This window comes from Eumetopias jubatus, unplaced genomic scaffold (assembly GCF_037043125.1).
Source record: "Eumetopias jubatus isolate StellerSeaLion01/CBP00866 unplaced genomic scaffold, mEumJub1_p1.0 scaffold_14, whole genome shotgun sequence".
Taxonomy (NCBI): Eukaryota; Metazoa; Chordata; class Mammalia; order Carnivora; family Otariidae; genus Eumetopias; species Eumetopias jubatus.
In genome coordinates, this window is record NW_028274820.1 from 45,508,737 (window position 1) to 45,526,585 (window position 17,849).

The 17,849-nt window shown below is 33.6% G+C and overlaps 1 protein-coding gene across 4 annotated transcripts in view; it reads left to right on the plus strand.

The window, feature by feature from the left end:
• The window catches only part of PHF14 (PHD finger protein 14), a 199,429-nt gene that overhangs the window by 55,746 nt on the left and 125,834 nt on the right, over positions 1–17,849 (plus strand). For all 4 annotated transcript variants that reach the window (XR_015766710.1, XM_088018232.1, XM_028119281.2 and 1 more), the window contains 6 exons: positions 40–310; positions 622–728; positions 1,839–1,934; positions 3,793–3,896; positions 6,003–6,134; positions 17,427–17,595. Coding sequence is in view for 3 of the 4 variants with exons in the window: in XM_088018232.1 (XP_087874358.1) it covers positions 40–310; positions 622–728; positions 1,839–1,934; positions 3,793–3,896; positions 6,003–6,134; positions 17,427–17,595 (879 nt within the window). In the remaining variant the exon portion in view is untranslated. The remainder of the gene's footprint in view (positions 1–39; positions 311–621; positions 729–1,838; positions 1,935–3,792; positions 3,897–6,002; positions 6,135–17,426; positions 17,596–17,849) is intronic.

Below are 17,849 nucleotides of genomic sequence, written 5' to 3' on the forward strand. Positions count from 1 at the left end.
TTTAATATCTTTTAAAATTTGTATGCATTTCTCTTATAGGCAAGGATCAATGCCCGGCTTCAGCAGTATCGTGCCAAAGCAGAACTAGCTCGATCTACCAGACCCCAGGCCTGGGTTCCAAGGGAAAAATTGCCCAGACCACTCACTAGCAGTGCTTCAGCCATTCGTAAGCTGATGCGGAAAGCAGAGCTAATGGGGATCAGTACAGATATCTTTCCAGTGGACAATTCAGATACTAGTTCTAGTGTGGATGGAAGGAGAAAGCATAAGCAACCTGCTCTCACTGCTGATTTTGTGAATTATTATTTTGGTCAGTATAGACACTAATATATGCACATTGTCAATGAGAACAATTTGCTATTGAAAATATTTGTTATACTGTCAATTTTTAGATATTTATTAGCCATGCTAAATATATTAAGGAAAAAGCATGTTTATTTTCCTAGTAAGTTGTGGGTTGTTACAAAATGCTGAGTTCCTGTATTTGTGAATAGGGTTAAAAGTGTTGTAAACAATGTAAGATTATCCATGTGATCTTTATGGCTGTCTTCTTCCTTTGTGTGTTTTGTAAATCAGCTTTTATTTTCTACTAAAGTAAAATTGGATATTTAATTTAAATAGAGAGAAATATGCGCATGATTCAAATTCAGGAAAATATGGCTGAACAAAAGAATATAAAGGATAAATTAGAGAACGAACAGGAAAAGCTCCACGTGGAATATAATAAGGTAAGTTGGTTACAAAACAACATGATATTATAGACCTATTGATGATGTTATTTGTTACTTTAGGGATTTTCTATTTATGTCTCATTTTGAAATTCTTATGAAGTGTTTAGGCCCTTCTCTACACTTCCTATTTTACTGTCTTCATTATCATCCATAAAACTAAGTACTTCCTATGTGCTAGGTACAATTTGAGCATGTTACATATATTAACTCATATAATTTTCACTTCAGTTTTATAATGTGAGCTATAATTATGGCTCCAATTTTTAGAGGCTAAGGAGGTGAAGTTACTTGCCCAGACTCACGTAGGTAGTCAAGTCATAGAGTTGGGGTTTGAGGCCAATCTGACTCCATTCCTTGTTCCTAACTAGTGTACTATAGAACTTTGCTAAGTCTGTAGAAAACTTAGAAACTTCCTTTACATTACTGTTTTTATCTTGAATTGTTTTGCGATGTTACTTTTGATTTAAGAAAAATACCTCCCAATTTAAATTTCCATTCTGCATCTTCATTGTAATGATGAGGGAGATCAAAAGAAATATCCTATAAAAGCAGGTGTGGCTAAAATGTTAGGGAATAAGTAACACAAGTATTCAAAGCTGATACTGACTTATTGTTAGATAACATTTTAAGTGATAAAAAATTAGTAAGAGGTACGTTTCCAATATCAGCCACACTGTAGTGAAAGAAAAGAGTACTGGGATTATATTTGGAAGACCTGGGGATTCTTGCTAGTTCTATGATCTTGGTCAAGTCACAGAAATCCTATGATCTTTAGTTTTCTCTTTGAGAAAATGGTCGAAATGCATCTTTAAAAACTCAAGGATTAATTAGCAGAATGTGTTTGAAATTATGTAGAAAACTATAACGCAATGATAAATATAGATATTATCAGTAAAAATGCTAACATGAAACAAAATGCTTATATCTTATTGGTGCTGCTTATTCAATAACTGGATAGCCTCCTCTCAGGGTATCATGACAAAACATGTTAAAAATATGGATTATCAATACAGATACTTTTGGACATTTGTTGATAAATTATTTAAATTTTCCCATGTTTTACTATGTATTTTAATGGTTTACTGATTCGGATTATTTACATTGTAGCTCTGTGAATCTTTAGAAGAACTACAGAACCTGAATGGAAAACTTCGAAGTGAAGGGCAGGGAATTTGGGCCTTACTAGGCAGAATCACAGGGCAGGTTAGTTTCTTTCCAATTGCTATCTCCTATTCTTACTCTCTGTATTATTTCCAAAGATCAGATTTCTGATACAATTTTCCTAACTAAAAAATTCTGTTTGATTAGGGGCAACTAATCATCTGGGGTAATGATAATGCCTGAAATACATCTAGAGCATTGAAAACTGCCTACTGAGAACCTGTAGCCTAATTTGGTTGTTTTAACAGCTATCTTGTTTGCAAAATTTTTTCATTGGTTCTAACTGATTGACCTGTCATTTGTGATGAAACTAAGATTTGAAGCATGAGTTACTCCTATCAAATTCTTCTAATCTCTAATTTAGCAGTTAGATTCCTTGCCACATTTTTTTTCCTATCCTGTTCTTCTTTTATATTTAGTTCCCTTTTTTTTAGATGCAAAATTTAAAAAGCAAACTAGAGAGATTCATTTTTGTGTTGATTTGGTTTTGAGCTGTGTAAGAGATGGGTTTTGAAACTTTAATGTTAAAATGTAGTTTTTCACCTTCAGTAGATATCACTGTGGTAATGACAAAAATTACTTTATCCTTGAGCATTTTTAGCTGGTTAAAGTTCTTGGTGTTGAAAAGAAGAATCATTGCCAAATAGATTTTTTTGAATGCTTTTTTTTTTTTTAGTACTGTGTATATAACACATAAATTAAAAATTCATTCAGATAATTTCAGTGTATTTTAGAGGATGATGGAGACTCATTGTGGTCCTTTTACGATGAAAGTAGTCTTATTTGTGAAGGAGGCTTATCAAAGAAGAGATATTTTTCATTGTACTTATTTCAGAGGTTTACGTAGGGTCAAATTTATCATACAGTTCGTGTAGACTTAGTATTTTAGAAAGTAATACATACTGATATGTATTGTGCTATGCTAGCTTTGAAGATGCTGCTTTTGTGAACAGGATGTATGTGGCTTATATAATAATGAATAACGTAATTTAAGAGGTGAGAATGAGCAGTCACCTATGACGAGTTGACCTTTCTTCCTATTGATAGGTTGTTGATGGATTTTTGGATTTTTTTTTGGTGTTTTATATTTATGGTGTTTTATATTTAGAGAAGTTAATGTTGAGTACAAGACTATTACTAGTTTATTTGCCAAGCTAGCATTATCTTTTGGCTTGGTTTGCAAGATCATCTCATAAGAATCTCCTATTTAGTGTAAAAAATTATCTACCATATAAGGGTGTTTTCATTTATTAAATGACTTTTTAACAAAAGTTCACCCATTTCCTTGTGCAAATGTAAAATACACAGAAGTAGAAATCATTTGTACCACTTGCATGACACTTTTTTCCAGTTGGTTGAACAGATGCCGGCCCACCGGGCCACTGAGAAATGACTTTGATAGATGGTTGCTGTCTCAGAAGCCAGCATACTACAGATTAGTAGAAAACCAAAAAGAATCCCATTCATTTTGTGGAGAGTTTGGTCCAATAAGATAATTTTTCTAATTAACCTATGGAGCACCAGTGTAACTGGCATGTTGAGGAAAATAAACTGCTTCAATATTCTTTTTGTCAAGTGTATTGTGTGTGTGTTTTTTTTTTTTAAGCTCTTAAATACTTGTCCTTGTCTTTCACTTTTTAAAGCCAAAGTAGAAGTTTAATTTTCATAATGTTTTAGTGTTCCACTGAAAATTGATGAAAGTATGTAAATATAGGTTTCTAATGGATGTAACTATGAGACAGAAACTCATTTTAATTCTTTTTGCTGGTATAATAGCTGGTAAAACATTTCTTCTTCACAATTCTAGCATATTTAGTTGACTTGAGTGGCAAATAGAGGAGAATGTTGCTTTATATTTTTTCTTTAAAACAAAATAAACTGCATTTGTTCAAATCAATAGAAGTTGAACATACCGGCAATTTTGCGAGCACCCAAGGAGAGAAAACCAAGTAAAAAAGAAGGAGGCACACAAAAGACATCTATTCTTCCTGCAGTACTTTATAGGCAAGTAATAAAATGATAACAGATTAATATTGTTTTTTTAAACTCAAACTTTTAATAACAAGATGCTTCAAATATTTGTGAATGAATTATGTCTGTACTAGAATTTCTGTTAAATGCATTTGAAATTCATTTTATGAATATCTTCATCAAAGATGCTTTTTAGGTTGAATGACAGAAGAGATTTTTGCTTCTCTTTTAATGATAAGTGACTTATATCCTTTAAATAGGTGGAGATGTATGTCCAAAAGTTCCGTGGAAATGAACAGTCAGTCCTCTTTGGGGAATTGGAAAGTGACTTTAAATAATGTAGATGATCATTTTCTTAAATAATTAAAAACGATATATAAATGTGAATTTATATTTTATTTTACTTTAATTAGTTTTAGAGCTTTTCATGTGTTTTTAGGTAGTGATAGGTATCATAGACAGTGAATTACTGTCTTTGTACAGTGGTGGATAATGAAGATAAGTTCTAGATTTGAATCTTTTTTTCTGTGCTCAGTTGTAATTTATTTACACAAGTGTTTTTGTTTTTTACTTTTTTGTCTCAATAGTTTATACTGGTCACCATTTATAGTAATTTTACATAGCCAAGACTTCTTTCCATATATGAATAGGTTAGGATCTTACTTTTTTAATGTAACTGATCATATTAAGTGGGGAAAGTTATATACACATACAAATGTATATATTCACATACATACCTATATATATTTATGTAAATATATAAATATTCTCCCCACAACTTCTTCCTTTCTCAGAAATAGCAGGAATAACAACGATATCAATCTCCATAATTACTTTCCATTCTTGGTTGGAGGCTCCCTCTGTAGGTAATAGCAAATGACTTCCTTGAAATGTAAGAAAAGCCCACTAGTGTTTTAATGTACAATATGAAGACTAGCACATTCTCAGTCTAGCTTTTCTAAACAAAGTTGGTTCATTTGGAACCATCACACATATCATAGTGCTTCTGACTTATCACTACAACAGTTCATTTTGTTTCAGAATGTATTTTAGGTGATTTTTCTTTTTCACTCTGAGCAACATTGAGACCAAGTACTAGTTGTTGTTGCATTTATATGATCTTTTTTTTTCTAGGATAACTTAAAAATTCAAATATCATTGTTGTTTCTGTACATGGATGGATGGCTCTTATAGATTCTCAACTTCTCCTTCACTCTTTATGTTCCCAATATAAAAAAGACCCTGGATTTTCAGGTCGAGGTGCTTGTGCTCTAGGAGTAAAGTTTCCTTTTTTCACAAGAGAAGTTGAATTCCTTGAAAACAAACAAAAATCAAAGTAACAGTAACACCAATAGTAAAACGCCCCATTCTTTGCAATAAATAACAATTGGTAGGGGCGCCTGGGTGGCTCAGTCGTTAAGTACCTGCCTTCGGCTCAGGTCATGATCCCAGGGTCCTGGGATTGAGCCCCACATTGGGCTCCCTGCTCTGCGGGAAGCCTGCTTCTCCCTCTCCTACTCCTCCTGCTTGTGTTCCCTCTCTCGCTGTGTCTCTCTCTGTCAAATAAATAAATAAAATCTTAAAAAACAAAAAAACAATTGGTATATTTTTAAGACTCAAAGTCAGATTTCGAAAAGTCTTATTTATAAATTTAGCTTATTTTTATGTTCCAACACTTTTTGAAAGGTTTGTAATTAATGGTAGAAAATAAACTGAATTTTGTTTGTGAATTAACTTTTATAGTTTTAGAGAAGTAGAAAATTGGAAAAATTATTTGTTCAGTAGTTAACTTTTCTAGAGAAAAATTAAGCTAATATTAAATGAATTTTAAGTGATAATTAAAATTAAGATAGTGATGATGTTGAGAATACTATCTTATAGATGACTTTCTCTGAAAAGTTTGAGTCTAGAGCAATATTTATATTAGATCCAGCTATTTTTCTACAGTCTCAAAAATATTTAGAACTAATAAGAATTATGTTATAAAAAAGCATGTGTTATGAAAAGATATTTGATTTTAACAGAAGAAATTTTAAGTTAATCAAGGTGAAATTTTGAAATTTGAAAAATACGCTATGAATAGCTGTTTCACTAAGATAATTATTACTCTAATCCTTTATTTGCTGCCTTTATTCAAAGTTGTGGAATTTGTAAGAAGAACCATGATCAACATCTTCTTTTATTGTGTGATACCTGTAAACTCCATTACCACCTTGGATGTCTGGACCCTCCTCTTACGAGGATGCCAAGAAAGACCAAGAACAGTTATTGGTAAGTAAAATGAAAGAGATTTTAATGTTAGAAATGGTTCGCTCTTTGTTTCAACAAGTGTAAGATGAAGTGTTATATCGTATGGCTTTACAATAAAGTTTTCAGCACATTTTTAAATTTTTCATAAATATTTTTCCAACTTTGTTGAAGTATAATTGATAATAAAAAACCATATATATTTAAGATATATAACTTAATGATTTGACATATGTATACATTGTGAAGTAATCACCATAATGAAGCTAATTAACATATCCATCACTTTGCATAGTTTCCATTGTCGTTTTTTGTGGTGAGAACACCTTAGTCATAAATATTTATTATAATATATGAATAAACCTGTAATAGTTTTTTTGGGAAATGAATTTTTAGTTAATTGAGGCTATTGTGGTATCTTGGCAATGGTTAAAGCATGAATTCTGTCTCATCTGTGTTAATTCTCTTTTATTATAAGAATTTCTCAAATGGTTCATTTTTGTTTTGAAATTGAATGAATTTATCAGGAATTTGCCTCCATATTCATCCTTTTACTACCTTTGGTATTTTTCATTTGTGCTAGTTATATTTATTTATTTATTTATTTTTTAGTTATGTTTAACCATTCTTTTGCAAATCTAGAAACATTTGACATGTTTCTAAATTTTTTTTCATTAACTTAGGTATATTACATTACTACAGATGTTTGATAAAAGCTTATGTATGATGAATTTTATCCTTTCCTTAATTTTAGTCCAAGGGAGAGACAAGTGCTAAAGTTTTAATGTGCTCAAGTTTTAATAGGCTAATTCTATATAGGAAGAATTTAGAACACGGAAAACTTTGGAATAAACCTCAGTGTTCTTTTTAGGCAAATTACCTTTCTACTTTTAGAAAAGAGTAAACCCCAGGTTCTTAAATGGTAATCTGTATGAAAAGTCATGTTTGTCAAACACATTGTTAAGCATGTTTTTTTGACCTCATTGTTTTATCTCATAAAGCAATCTCTGTTCATTTTATTAGGAAGCTTACATTCTTTAACCATTTTCACAGGATTGCTTTTCATAGTTTTTTTTTTTTTTTTAATTTTATTTATTTGTCAGAGAGAGAGAGAGAGAGTGCATAAGCAGGGGGAGTGGCAGGCAGAAGGAAAAGCAGGCTTCCTGCTGAGCAAGCCGCCTGATGTGGGACTCGATCCTAGGACCCTGGGGATCATGACCTGAGCTGAAGGCAGACACTTAACCAACTGAGCCACCCAGGTGTCCCTCATAGTGTTCTTTTATCAGTTTGTCTTTAGACAGCCCTACTAGTCTGCCCTTTTCAAGTATAATGGAGTGTGTATATATATTATATTATATATACATTTTATATATGTGCTTTTGAAACCAGTATTTACTAAAAAAATGCTGTGGCTTATTAGAATGTCAGCAGTGTTAATAATCATCCTGGGTGGGTATTTTTTTGCCTTTTTAAAGAAGATTTATTTATGAGAGAGAGAGAGCATGTGCACACGGCAGGGGGAAGGGGTAGAGGGAGAGAAAGTCTTTAAGCAAACTCCACTGAGCACAGAGCACAATGTGGGGCTCAATCCCATAACCCTGAGATCGTAATGTGAGCCAAAACCAAGAGTCAGACTCCCAACAAACTGTGCCAATCAGGTGCCCAATAGATGGGTGTTTCTAAATTGAAAGCCAGTTTTGGTAGTCTCCAGGGCCAGGGTACTTAGTCATGATCTTTGACATGGAGATATGCAGTTCTCTCCTTAAATGAGGTTATGAACTTTTCTAATACTGCTCTGCCAGCAGAGCTCTGGTTTCTAGTATGTAAGTTTCTGGAAGAACTTCACATACACTGCCTTGCTTAGACTGTTTTAGGGAAAGCTGTCCTGAAAAGACCTAAAACTACTTAGGGTCCTATGTATTGGTTACAGTGTTTTAAAGTAAAAGAAGCTAATATTGTGGCCAAGTGAAGTCTTCAATATCTTCTTGTTTTTAGTGATCAAATTTCTTTTGGCCTCTGAAATTAACTTAGTTTTGCTTAGCAATTAATTGAATATATTAGTTTTGGAGTAAGTTTTATGGAATTATATTTTTCTTTAGTGTATCTCAATTGGGAGAGGCACTTTATGCTTTTAACATTTTCAGTTTATTTTTGAAATTATATTAAAGATAATAAATACTAAAGCAATTTCACTTCCCAAATATTTTATTACCTATACTCTTTGCCTAAGTCTATTATATATGTATGGTAGAAAAACTGTAATGGTATGCTACTATGCATCTTTTCCCCATTCTGGCATTCTCTGATGCCATATTGGTATTTTGAAATTGACCATGGTTAGTAGTATGCATAATGCGGAAATTGGGAAGTGCTACAAATAACGACTTTTTCCTTAGAGAATTAGGTGTTAGATTAGCACACTACTGCCTAACCTCTGCTTAGTTTCCATTTAGTTCTTCTTAGTGTTTTTCTTAGGAAAAAAGGTACTAGAAAGGTCCTTTTGTCTTAGAGAAAGGGTTCCTGGACCCTAATCTCATGATTGGGCCCATTATTGGCTTAAATTTATACAGAGCCTACTGGTACACATTTCTGAATGTCACCAATTATTCCTTTTGCTGTCTTTATGCTATGCGTACTTGGTAACACCCTTTCTACTCATATACCCCTTATGTTCATTGCTAGCTAAAATTACTATGCAATCTTCCCTTCTCAAATACCATGTTCTGCTTGATAGACTGTTCTAAGGACTTCCTGTCCAGCTTTTTTTTTTTTTTTTCTTCCAGTATCAGCACTGCTTTTGGGAGATACTAATTTGAGATCTGGATGCTTTCTGTTTGGTCCATACCACAACAGTTCACTGCTTATTCTGGACTGATTTAAGACATGTGACAGGAAATAATAAAGATACAGAGGTAATTATTTATGGAGAGTAGGGAAGTTGAGTAAGTTCACATTAGACAAGCTCTGACTTTTCAGTGAAATAGTAGTCTGTGAAAAGGGAAAGGAATTGGGATGATTATGGTGGCTTAAGAAGACAGAAGATAGTTTCCAGTAGTTATTGTGAAAAAAAAATCACAGATGACTTGCTGAGGCTGTATACCAAGAATGTTCAGTGAATTGGTTTAATAAGTGTGATTAGTTGATTTTTCTCCATTAATGCTCAGCTGTCCAGGAGCAAGAGAGAGAAAAACCCAGGGACTTCTTAGGTTGGGTTAGGAATGGTCAAATCAGATGAGAATGCTAAGTGGGTGAGGAATTTGGCAAAGGATAAAGAGGCTAGTGAAGGTATAATCTAGGTTCCATTTGTTTGTACTTACTCCCACTGTTTGAAATTTCGTCTTACTCTTAGTTTATGTTATCTTGGTTTGTTTCTTTCTAAGTATATAATGTTGCACACTGCCTTACATTCTTCTCAGATAAGCCTGATGTGTATAAATTAAATAGTAAGGGTTTGATTTATGAGAGTAGCTCGCATAATAGATACTTCTTTTAATTTTAGAATAATCTTATGTTTTTATCACTGATCAGAATTTGTCTTGCCTTTTCTAATTAAAGAATATTCTGAAAACAAAAATCCTGAATATTCTGAAGAGTATTGTTTGACAGATAATTGAGTAATATTTATTACATCCTTTTATTCTTTGGTTATACCTTTGTTTATTCTTTTAAGAGAAAAGAAAATCTATAGCACAAACCCTTCAGTGAATAAATTACAAGTTTCTTCCCGTTTTTCGTAATAATTTATCCTTTCCTTCCTCCGTTAGCTCTTTTTATTTTTATTGAGAGATAATTCACATATAACCTTGTATTAATTTTAGGTGTACAACATAATGATTTCATGTATGTATATATTGTGAAATGATTACCACAGTAAGTTTAGTTAACATCCATTGCAGCACATAGTTAAATGTTTTTTTTCTTATGATAAGGACTTTTAACATCTATTCTCTTAGGGGCGCCTGAGTGGCTCACTTGGTTAAGTGGTTAAGTGGCCAGCCCACTCTTGATTTCAGCTTAGGTCATGATCTCAAGGTCCTGGGATGGAGCCCCACATAGGATTCCACACTTAGGGGTAGAGTCTGCTTGCTTGTGCCTCTCCCTCCCCTCTCCCACCCACCTCATGTGCATGTGCTTGTGTGCACGCTCTCTCTCAGATAAATAAATAAAATGTTAAAAAAAAAAGATTTAGCAACTTTCAAATGTACAATACAGTATTATTAACTATAGTCACCATGTTGTATATTATATCCCCAGGATTTATTTATTTAGAGAGAGAGCATGGGGAGAAGGGCAGAAGGAGAGGGAGAGAGAGAGAATCTTAAGGAGGCTCCGCCTTGGGGCTCCATCTCACGACCCTGAGATCATGACCTGAGCTGAAATCAAGAGTTAGATGCTTAACTGACTGAGGCACCCAGGCACGCCCTCTTTTTAATTAAGTAATTAATTAGGACATATATATGTTTAAATGGAAGTTTGTACCTTTTGACCACCCTTAACCTTTTGCACCACTCCCCCCAGCTTCTGGCAACCACCAATCTGTACTTTTTATTTATGAATTTGTGGGTTTAAAAAAGAAATACTCTGCATATAAGTGAAATCATACAATATTTGCTTTTGACTTATTTAGCGTAATTCCCTCAAGGTCCAGCTATGCTGTTACAAATAGCTAGGGTTTCCTTCTGTTTTATGGCTAAATAATATTCCATTATATATCTCTACCACATTTTCTTTACCCATTCATTCATCGATGAACACAGGGTATTTCCATGTTTTTGCTCTTATAAATAAAGATGCATGAACATGGGGGTGTAGATATCTTTTCAAGATAGGGATTTTGTTTCCGTTGGATATATACTCAGAAGTGGAATTGCCGGATCATACGGTAGTTGCATTTTTAATTATTTTGGTTTTAAAGATTTATTTATTTTTTATAGAGCGAGAGATCATACCAGTGGGGGGAGGGGCAGAGGGAGAGAGAATCCCAAGCAGACTCTGTGCTGAGTGTGCAGCCTGACTCGGAGCTGATCCCATGACCCAGAGATCATGAACCAAGCCAAAATCAAGAATCGGATGCCCAGACAACTGAGCCAACCAGGAGTGCCCTATTTTTAATTTTTGAAGAACCTCCATGCTAGTTTTCATAGTGGCTGCACCAGTTTACATTACTGCCAATAGTATATGAGCATTCCCTTTTTTCCAAATCTTCTCCAACACTTGTTATTTCTTACTTTTTGATGACAGCCATTCTGACAGGCTTGAGGTGATATCTCATTGTGGTTTTGATTTGTATTTCACTAATGAAGTTTTATATAGGCACCTGTGAAGATTTTCCTTGGGGGGGAAAACATGGAAGAATCTTAGAGGTAAGGGAAAAAACAGACTATGCTATGGAATCTTTGAAGACTGAAAGCAAAATAATTTGTAAAGAAAATAAAAGGAAAACATGAATTATGTATAATATTTGAGAAATAAAAGTGTCACTGAATTTATTACAGTTAAGAAATAAAATCCTTTTTTTCTCTAACATACACAAGTAGATTTTTCTATAAACTGAATTAGTGTACTTGTCTTAGCATTATTATATAATGAAATCATTTTTCCTCAGTAACTGAAAAATTTTAAACCCCCTTCTGAACTTAAGTTGTGATGTATGGTGCAGGAGATGAAGAAAGTATAGCAAATGAGAAAAATCTCTTGGTATTTCATTTCAGTATGAAGGTTGTTCTTTTGCATAAATTCCTGACATGAATTTTTATTACTTATACTTTAAAAAGTTCCTTTTTAATTAATTGAATAGTTTGATTACTTAAGGTTATGTTTAATATTTTGCATGGGAATTATAAATTATAGGATTCTCTTCCCTTAGTAGAATATATTACGTAAAAATACAGAGGATTAAATATACAAGATAGCAGCTTAGTGGGTTATCAGAAGAAGTCAGGTATGTGTTTTGACATTATGAAAGATAATTATTTTACCCCCAAATATTACTTAATCCCATTGAATTGGACAGGCCATAAGCTTTATCCTAGATTATTATTCTTAGGATCTTATGTACTGATTAATGTAGTAGAGATGCTTTTTCATATCTTAAATGATACATAAAAGATAGAGACTATAGTATTTAATAGATTGTTGAAAAAGTTTGAAGTAGTGTGTCCATCTATGTCGACTCTGTACTGTAACTATCACATAGCAGTTGTTTTGAAACAGATAAATTTCTGCATTGGTGGTTACATTTTGTTTTGATTTTTCTGTTCAGTGTTTTGTTGTGGAGTTCAGGGAATAACAATTCTACCGTCAGAGGGCGCTTTGTGACCTAAATGTATTACTTTTGGTGAGGATGAGAATGAGCATAAGAAGTTAGGGAATGTCCTGACAAGGGTTATTGTTACAAAATGAGAAACAAAAGAAAAAAAATTCAATTAAAAAAAAAAAAGCCAAAACAATGATTCATCCTAAAAAGTTACTTGTTTCTATATCCCAGAAATTCACGTATGTTAAAAATGAATTGGAACTGTCTGAGAAACTTTGATTACATTTCACTTCAACTGGTAGAAATGATCACTTAATGAAATAGTCCTTTTCTATGATATAATTTGATATCTTTCTATAGGCATTTCTGTTTTGATGTTTGTTCCATTTGTTATTTACTAACAATATCTAACATTTGTGAGTTTTTCACAATTCAGGATTGCCAATAGATTGTTTCAAAATATACTCATTAAATTAGGAATACTGTTAGGTGTTTTTTGCTCATATTCGTCTTTAATCTTTTCATATGGGACAAACAGGAGCAATTGGGTGTATTACACTTTATTTGTATTTTAATTTTTTTTAAAGCTTTATTTATTTTAGAAGAGAGTGTGCCAGCAGGGGGAGGGGAGGGGCGGAGGGAGAGAATCTTCAAGCAGACTCCCCAATGAGAGCAGGGCCCAACATGGGCTTGATCTCAGTCCTCATGAGATCACAACTGAGAGTTGGGACACTCAACTGACTGAGCCATCCAGGTGCCCCTGTATTTTAATATTGGTGGCAGTCTGTGAATCCAAGGAATAAAGTGCTTGGTTGTTCTACCAATAGACATATAAAACTTTTTAAGAAACAACATGGCAAATTATTTACTTGTTTTTTTCTTATTGGTCATTTTTTTAGTGTTAAAATTTTTCCTCAACAATTTTGGTTAAATGAATGGGTATTTTTAGATATTAAAATCAAAGCCTTAAATATTAATTTGCACTTTAGCAATTAATGTGTATGTCTTATTAACACAAATGGCATGTTGCATTTAACTCTTACTGGAATTCAGAATTTAAAGTCACTTTTAAAAAAATAATTATTAGTTTGATAATGTTTATTAGTGAGAGATGTGAATTTTGATGGAGTATGACTTCAAATGATAAGAAATCTTTGAAAATACTTGGTGAGAGAATTCTAAGATGCATTCAGGGGTACTTATATAAACTAAGTACTGATATAAACTAAGGGTACTGATATGTAAACTAAATATCAAACAATTTTATCTACCGTAACTCTTTTTTATAAAGATAACACTATAAGTTAGACTTTTAAAGAATTACTTTCTGATCATTATTTTTATTTTTAAAAATTTTATTTATTTGACAGAGAGAGAGAGACAGCAAGAGAGGGAACACAAGCAGGGGGAGTGGGAGAGGGAGAAGCAGGCTTCCTGCTGAGCAGGGAGCCCGATGCGGGGCTTGATCCCAGGACCCTGGGATCACAACCTGAGCTGAAGGCAGACGCTTAGTGATTGAGCCACCCAGGTGCCCCTGATCATTCTTTTAAATTCGAAGAAAATATATGAAAAATTTTACTTCTAACAGTTTCTCATGAATTTTTAAATGGGCCTTTATAATTGGCAATAGCAAGGTTTTCAACAATCATTTTGTAGACTTTTGCTGTCCAAGTGTTAGCCACTAGCCATATGTGACTACTTGAATTTAAATTGATTAAAATTAAAATTTCAAAATCAGTTCCTCAGTCACATTAGCCACGTTACAAGTGCCCAATAGCTGTATATGGCTCATGGCTGCTGTACTGGTAGTGCAGTTACAGATAATTCTAACATAAAATTCTACTAGACAGTACTGATCTAGATTGAAGTTTCAGTGTTTAATTATCTTTTAATGTTACTCTTGTTTTTCCAAATGTTTTGTTGTGGCAAAATACACATAACATAAAATTTATATCTTAATCATTTTTAAGTGGTACAATTCAGTGGCATTAAATACATTAATATTATTGTAAGTGGTACAGTTCAGTGGTATTAAATACATTAATAATTATTATATTATGGATAAGATACTATAATAATCTATCTCTGTCGCATTTTTCATCTTGTAAAAATTGAAACTCTCTATGTATTAAATAATAACTCCCCATTCTTCCCTCCCCTCCAGCCCCTGGCAACCACCATTCCACTTTCTGTCTCTATGATTTTAACAACTCTTAAGTACCTCATGTAAGTGGAATCATGTAGTAGTGGTCTTTTTAGTGACTGGCCTATTTCACTTAGACTAATATCTTCAAGTTCATCCATGTCATAGCATATTGCAGAATTTTCTTCTTTTTTCCAGCTGAATTAATAGTCCATTGTATGTGTATACATTTTACTTATCCATTTATGGGTCAGTGGTTACTGGGGTTGCTCCCACAACTAGCTATTGTGAACAATGCTGCTATGAACGTGGGTGTACAGATATCTCTTTAAGAATGGATTATATGGTAATTCTATTTTTAATTTTTTGAGGTACCACCATACTGCTTTCCAAAGCAGGTGTGCTGATTTACATTTCATCAGCAGTGCACAGAGTTCCGATTTCTCTGCATCCTTGCAAACACTTACTATTTTCTGTTTTTTTGTTTTGTTCATAGCCATCCTATTGGATGTGAGGTGGTATCTCATTGTGGTTTTGATTTTCATTTCCCTACTAATTAGTGATGTTTAGCATTTTTCTTTTGCTTATTAGTCATTTGTATGTCTTTGTATATCTCATTTATTTATTTATACTATTGAGAGTGAGGGAGTGTGAGCCTGTAGGGGGGTGAGTGGAAGAGGAGAGAGAGAGAATCTTAAGCAGGCTCCATGCTCAGTGCAGAGCCTGATGTGGGGCTCAATCTCATGACCCTGAGATCATGACCTGAGCTGAAATCAAGAGTCAGTCACTTAACCGACTCAGCCACCCAGGTGCCCCTCTATATCTTATTTAAATCCTTCTTCAACATGAATGTGGACTTAAGAAACAGTTATAATAATATTAGTTTTTAGGGCATTAATTTTTTTTTAATGTATTAGTCTCTACATCATGTAAAAAACAGGAAGTGGAGTTAAAACCCATTTTTATAATACTAGCTTTTATAATTGATCATGTATTAACCTTTATTGAGATCTTTATTTCTCCATAATGGATTCTGACACTATCTAGTGTCCTTTCCCCCCCACCCCCACTCTGTAGGATTCTCTTGATCGTTTCTTGTAGGACAAGTCTGGTGGTATCAGACTCCCCCAGCTTTTGTCTAGGACTGTCTTAATTTCTCCCACACTTTTGAAGGACAGTTTTGGTGAACATAGGATTCTTGGTTGACAGTTTTTTTTTGTTTGTTCGTTTGGTCCTTTTAGCATTTTGAATATATTGATACACTGCCTTCTGGCCTCCAAAATTTCTGATGAGAGATCTGCTTGTAATCTTATTGAGGATCCCTAGTATGTGACGATTCTGAATTTGTCTCTTTGTATTTTCAAGATTCTCTTTGTGTCTTTTTATTTGGAAAGTTTGATTATAATGCATCTTGGTGTGGGACTCTTTGAATTTATCTTGCTTCGTATTTGTTGAGCTTCTTGGATTTTATATTATCTTCTTTAATCAAATTTAGGAAGTTTTCAGTCATTATTTCTTCAAACATTCTCTCTGCCCCTTTTTTCTTCTGGGCCTTCCACAGTGCAAATGTTGGTCCACTTGTTGATGTCCCACATGCCTCTTAGGATCTATTCACTTTTTTTCAAGTTTTTTTTTTTTCTGTTTGTTCCTCAGACTTTGTAGTTTCCATTGTTCTTTCTTTCAAGTTTGCTGCTCAAATCTGTCCTTTTAATCCTTCTAGTAAATTTTCCATTTAGTTATTGTACTTTTCATCTCCAGAATTTCCTTTTGGTTTATTTTTAGGCTTTCTGTCTCTCTATTGTTAATTCCATTTTGTTCATAAGTTATTTTCTTGTCTTTCTCCACAATTTCTATTAGTTCATTGAGCATTTAAAAAATAATTCTTTGTCTTGCAGATCTGCCATCAAGTCTTCTTCCGGGACATTTTCTGTTAATTTTTCCCGCCTTTTAATGGACGATACTTTCCTTTTTCTTTCTATACCTTGTGAGGTTTTTGTCAGAAACTGGACATTTGAATTTAATAATGTGGTAACTTTGGAAATGAGATTTTCTTCCATTCCCAACATTTGCTGTGTTTTGTTACTGTTTCTGTTTTTTGTTTGTTTTTGTTTTTGTTTTTTATTATAGTGTGCTGTCTCTGGCTGAGAATCAAACTAAGGTGTAAACTTTTCTGAGCCTTTCCCTGGGCAAGTGTGGTCATTTTCTAATTTTTCCTGTGTATGCCCTTATTTTTGAATGTCCACGTGTTTAATGTCTGGCTCCCAAAAGGGGGCAAAGAGAAGAATGAAGGTGGGGGATAATTTTAAGTTCTAGAAGTCATTTCAGGCCAAGGGGGAGCTCACTCACCTTTTTGTACTTCGGTGATCAGAGCACAGACACTCAATATTTGGAGGACATGGTTTATTTTACCCATCGTGGCTCCTAACAGCTATATGTAAGCTACTGCAAGAACATGTGCATGGCTGCCTGCCGTCTGGCTTGGTTGGAAAATGGGTAGCTGTGACTTTGCTGAGAGCTGAAATTGACTGAAATTAATGGCAGTTTACCTGTGCAAGTCTTTCCTTGGAAGTTGCAAGCCTTTACTAGACTCCAGAGTTCCATAATAATTACATCAAACAGATTCTGCCAGTGCAGTTGTTTTCTAGGTGGAGAGACATACTTCCATTGCTTTGGACTCCGCCATCAGTGCTGAATCTCTTATGTTGGTTCACTTAAACATGTAACATTATTGTATGTGGGTTTATGATACTTACAAGGATACAAGGAATTGCTTTATATATTTACTATTGTCATTCTTACAGGAATGTACATTTTTATATATTCTTCACATATACCTGGATTTTGTATTAATAGAAACCATAGCTAATGCTAGACAATAAAAATAAATGTGTGAACTTACATTTTTTTCTTTATGTAGGCAGTGTTCAGAATGTGACCAGGCAGGGAGCAGTGATATGGAAGCAGACATGGCCATGGAAACCTTACCAGATGGGACCAAACGATCAAGGAGACAGATTAAGGAACCCGTGAAATTTGTTCCACAGGATATGCCTCCAGAACCCAAGAAGATTCCAATAAGAAACACGGTAATTTTTTCCCCATTTATCATAATCATCACAAATCTGAGGCCAAAATTTAAGAAGTGAGAAAGACTAAGGGTGAACATATACTCAGGAGTCAAAGAAAGAAACCAGTATGTTGCTATTGGTCATTCTTAAGAGTTTATTTTTACATTATGAAATACACCATACATGTGTGAGAATTTATGGTTTATGTATTCAACTTAAAGCATAATAATAATGAATGCCCACTGTATCCACCAACCTGCTTCAAAAATCGA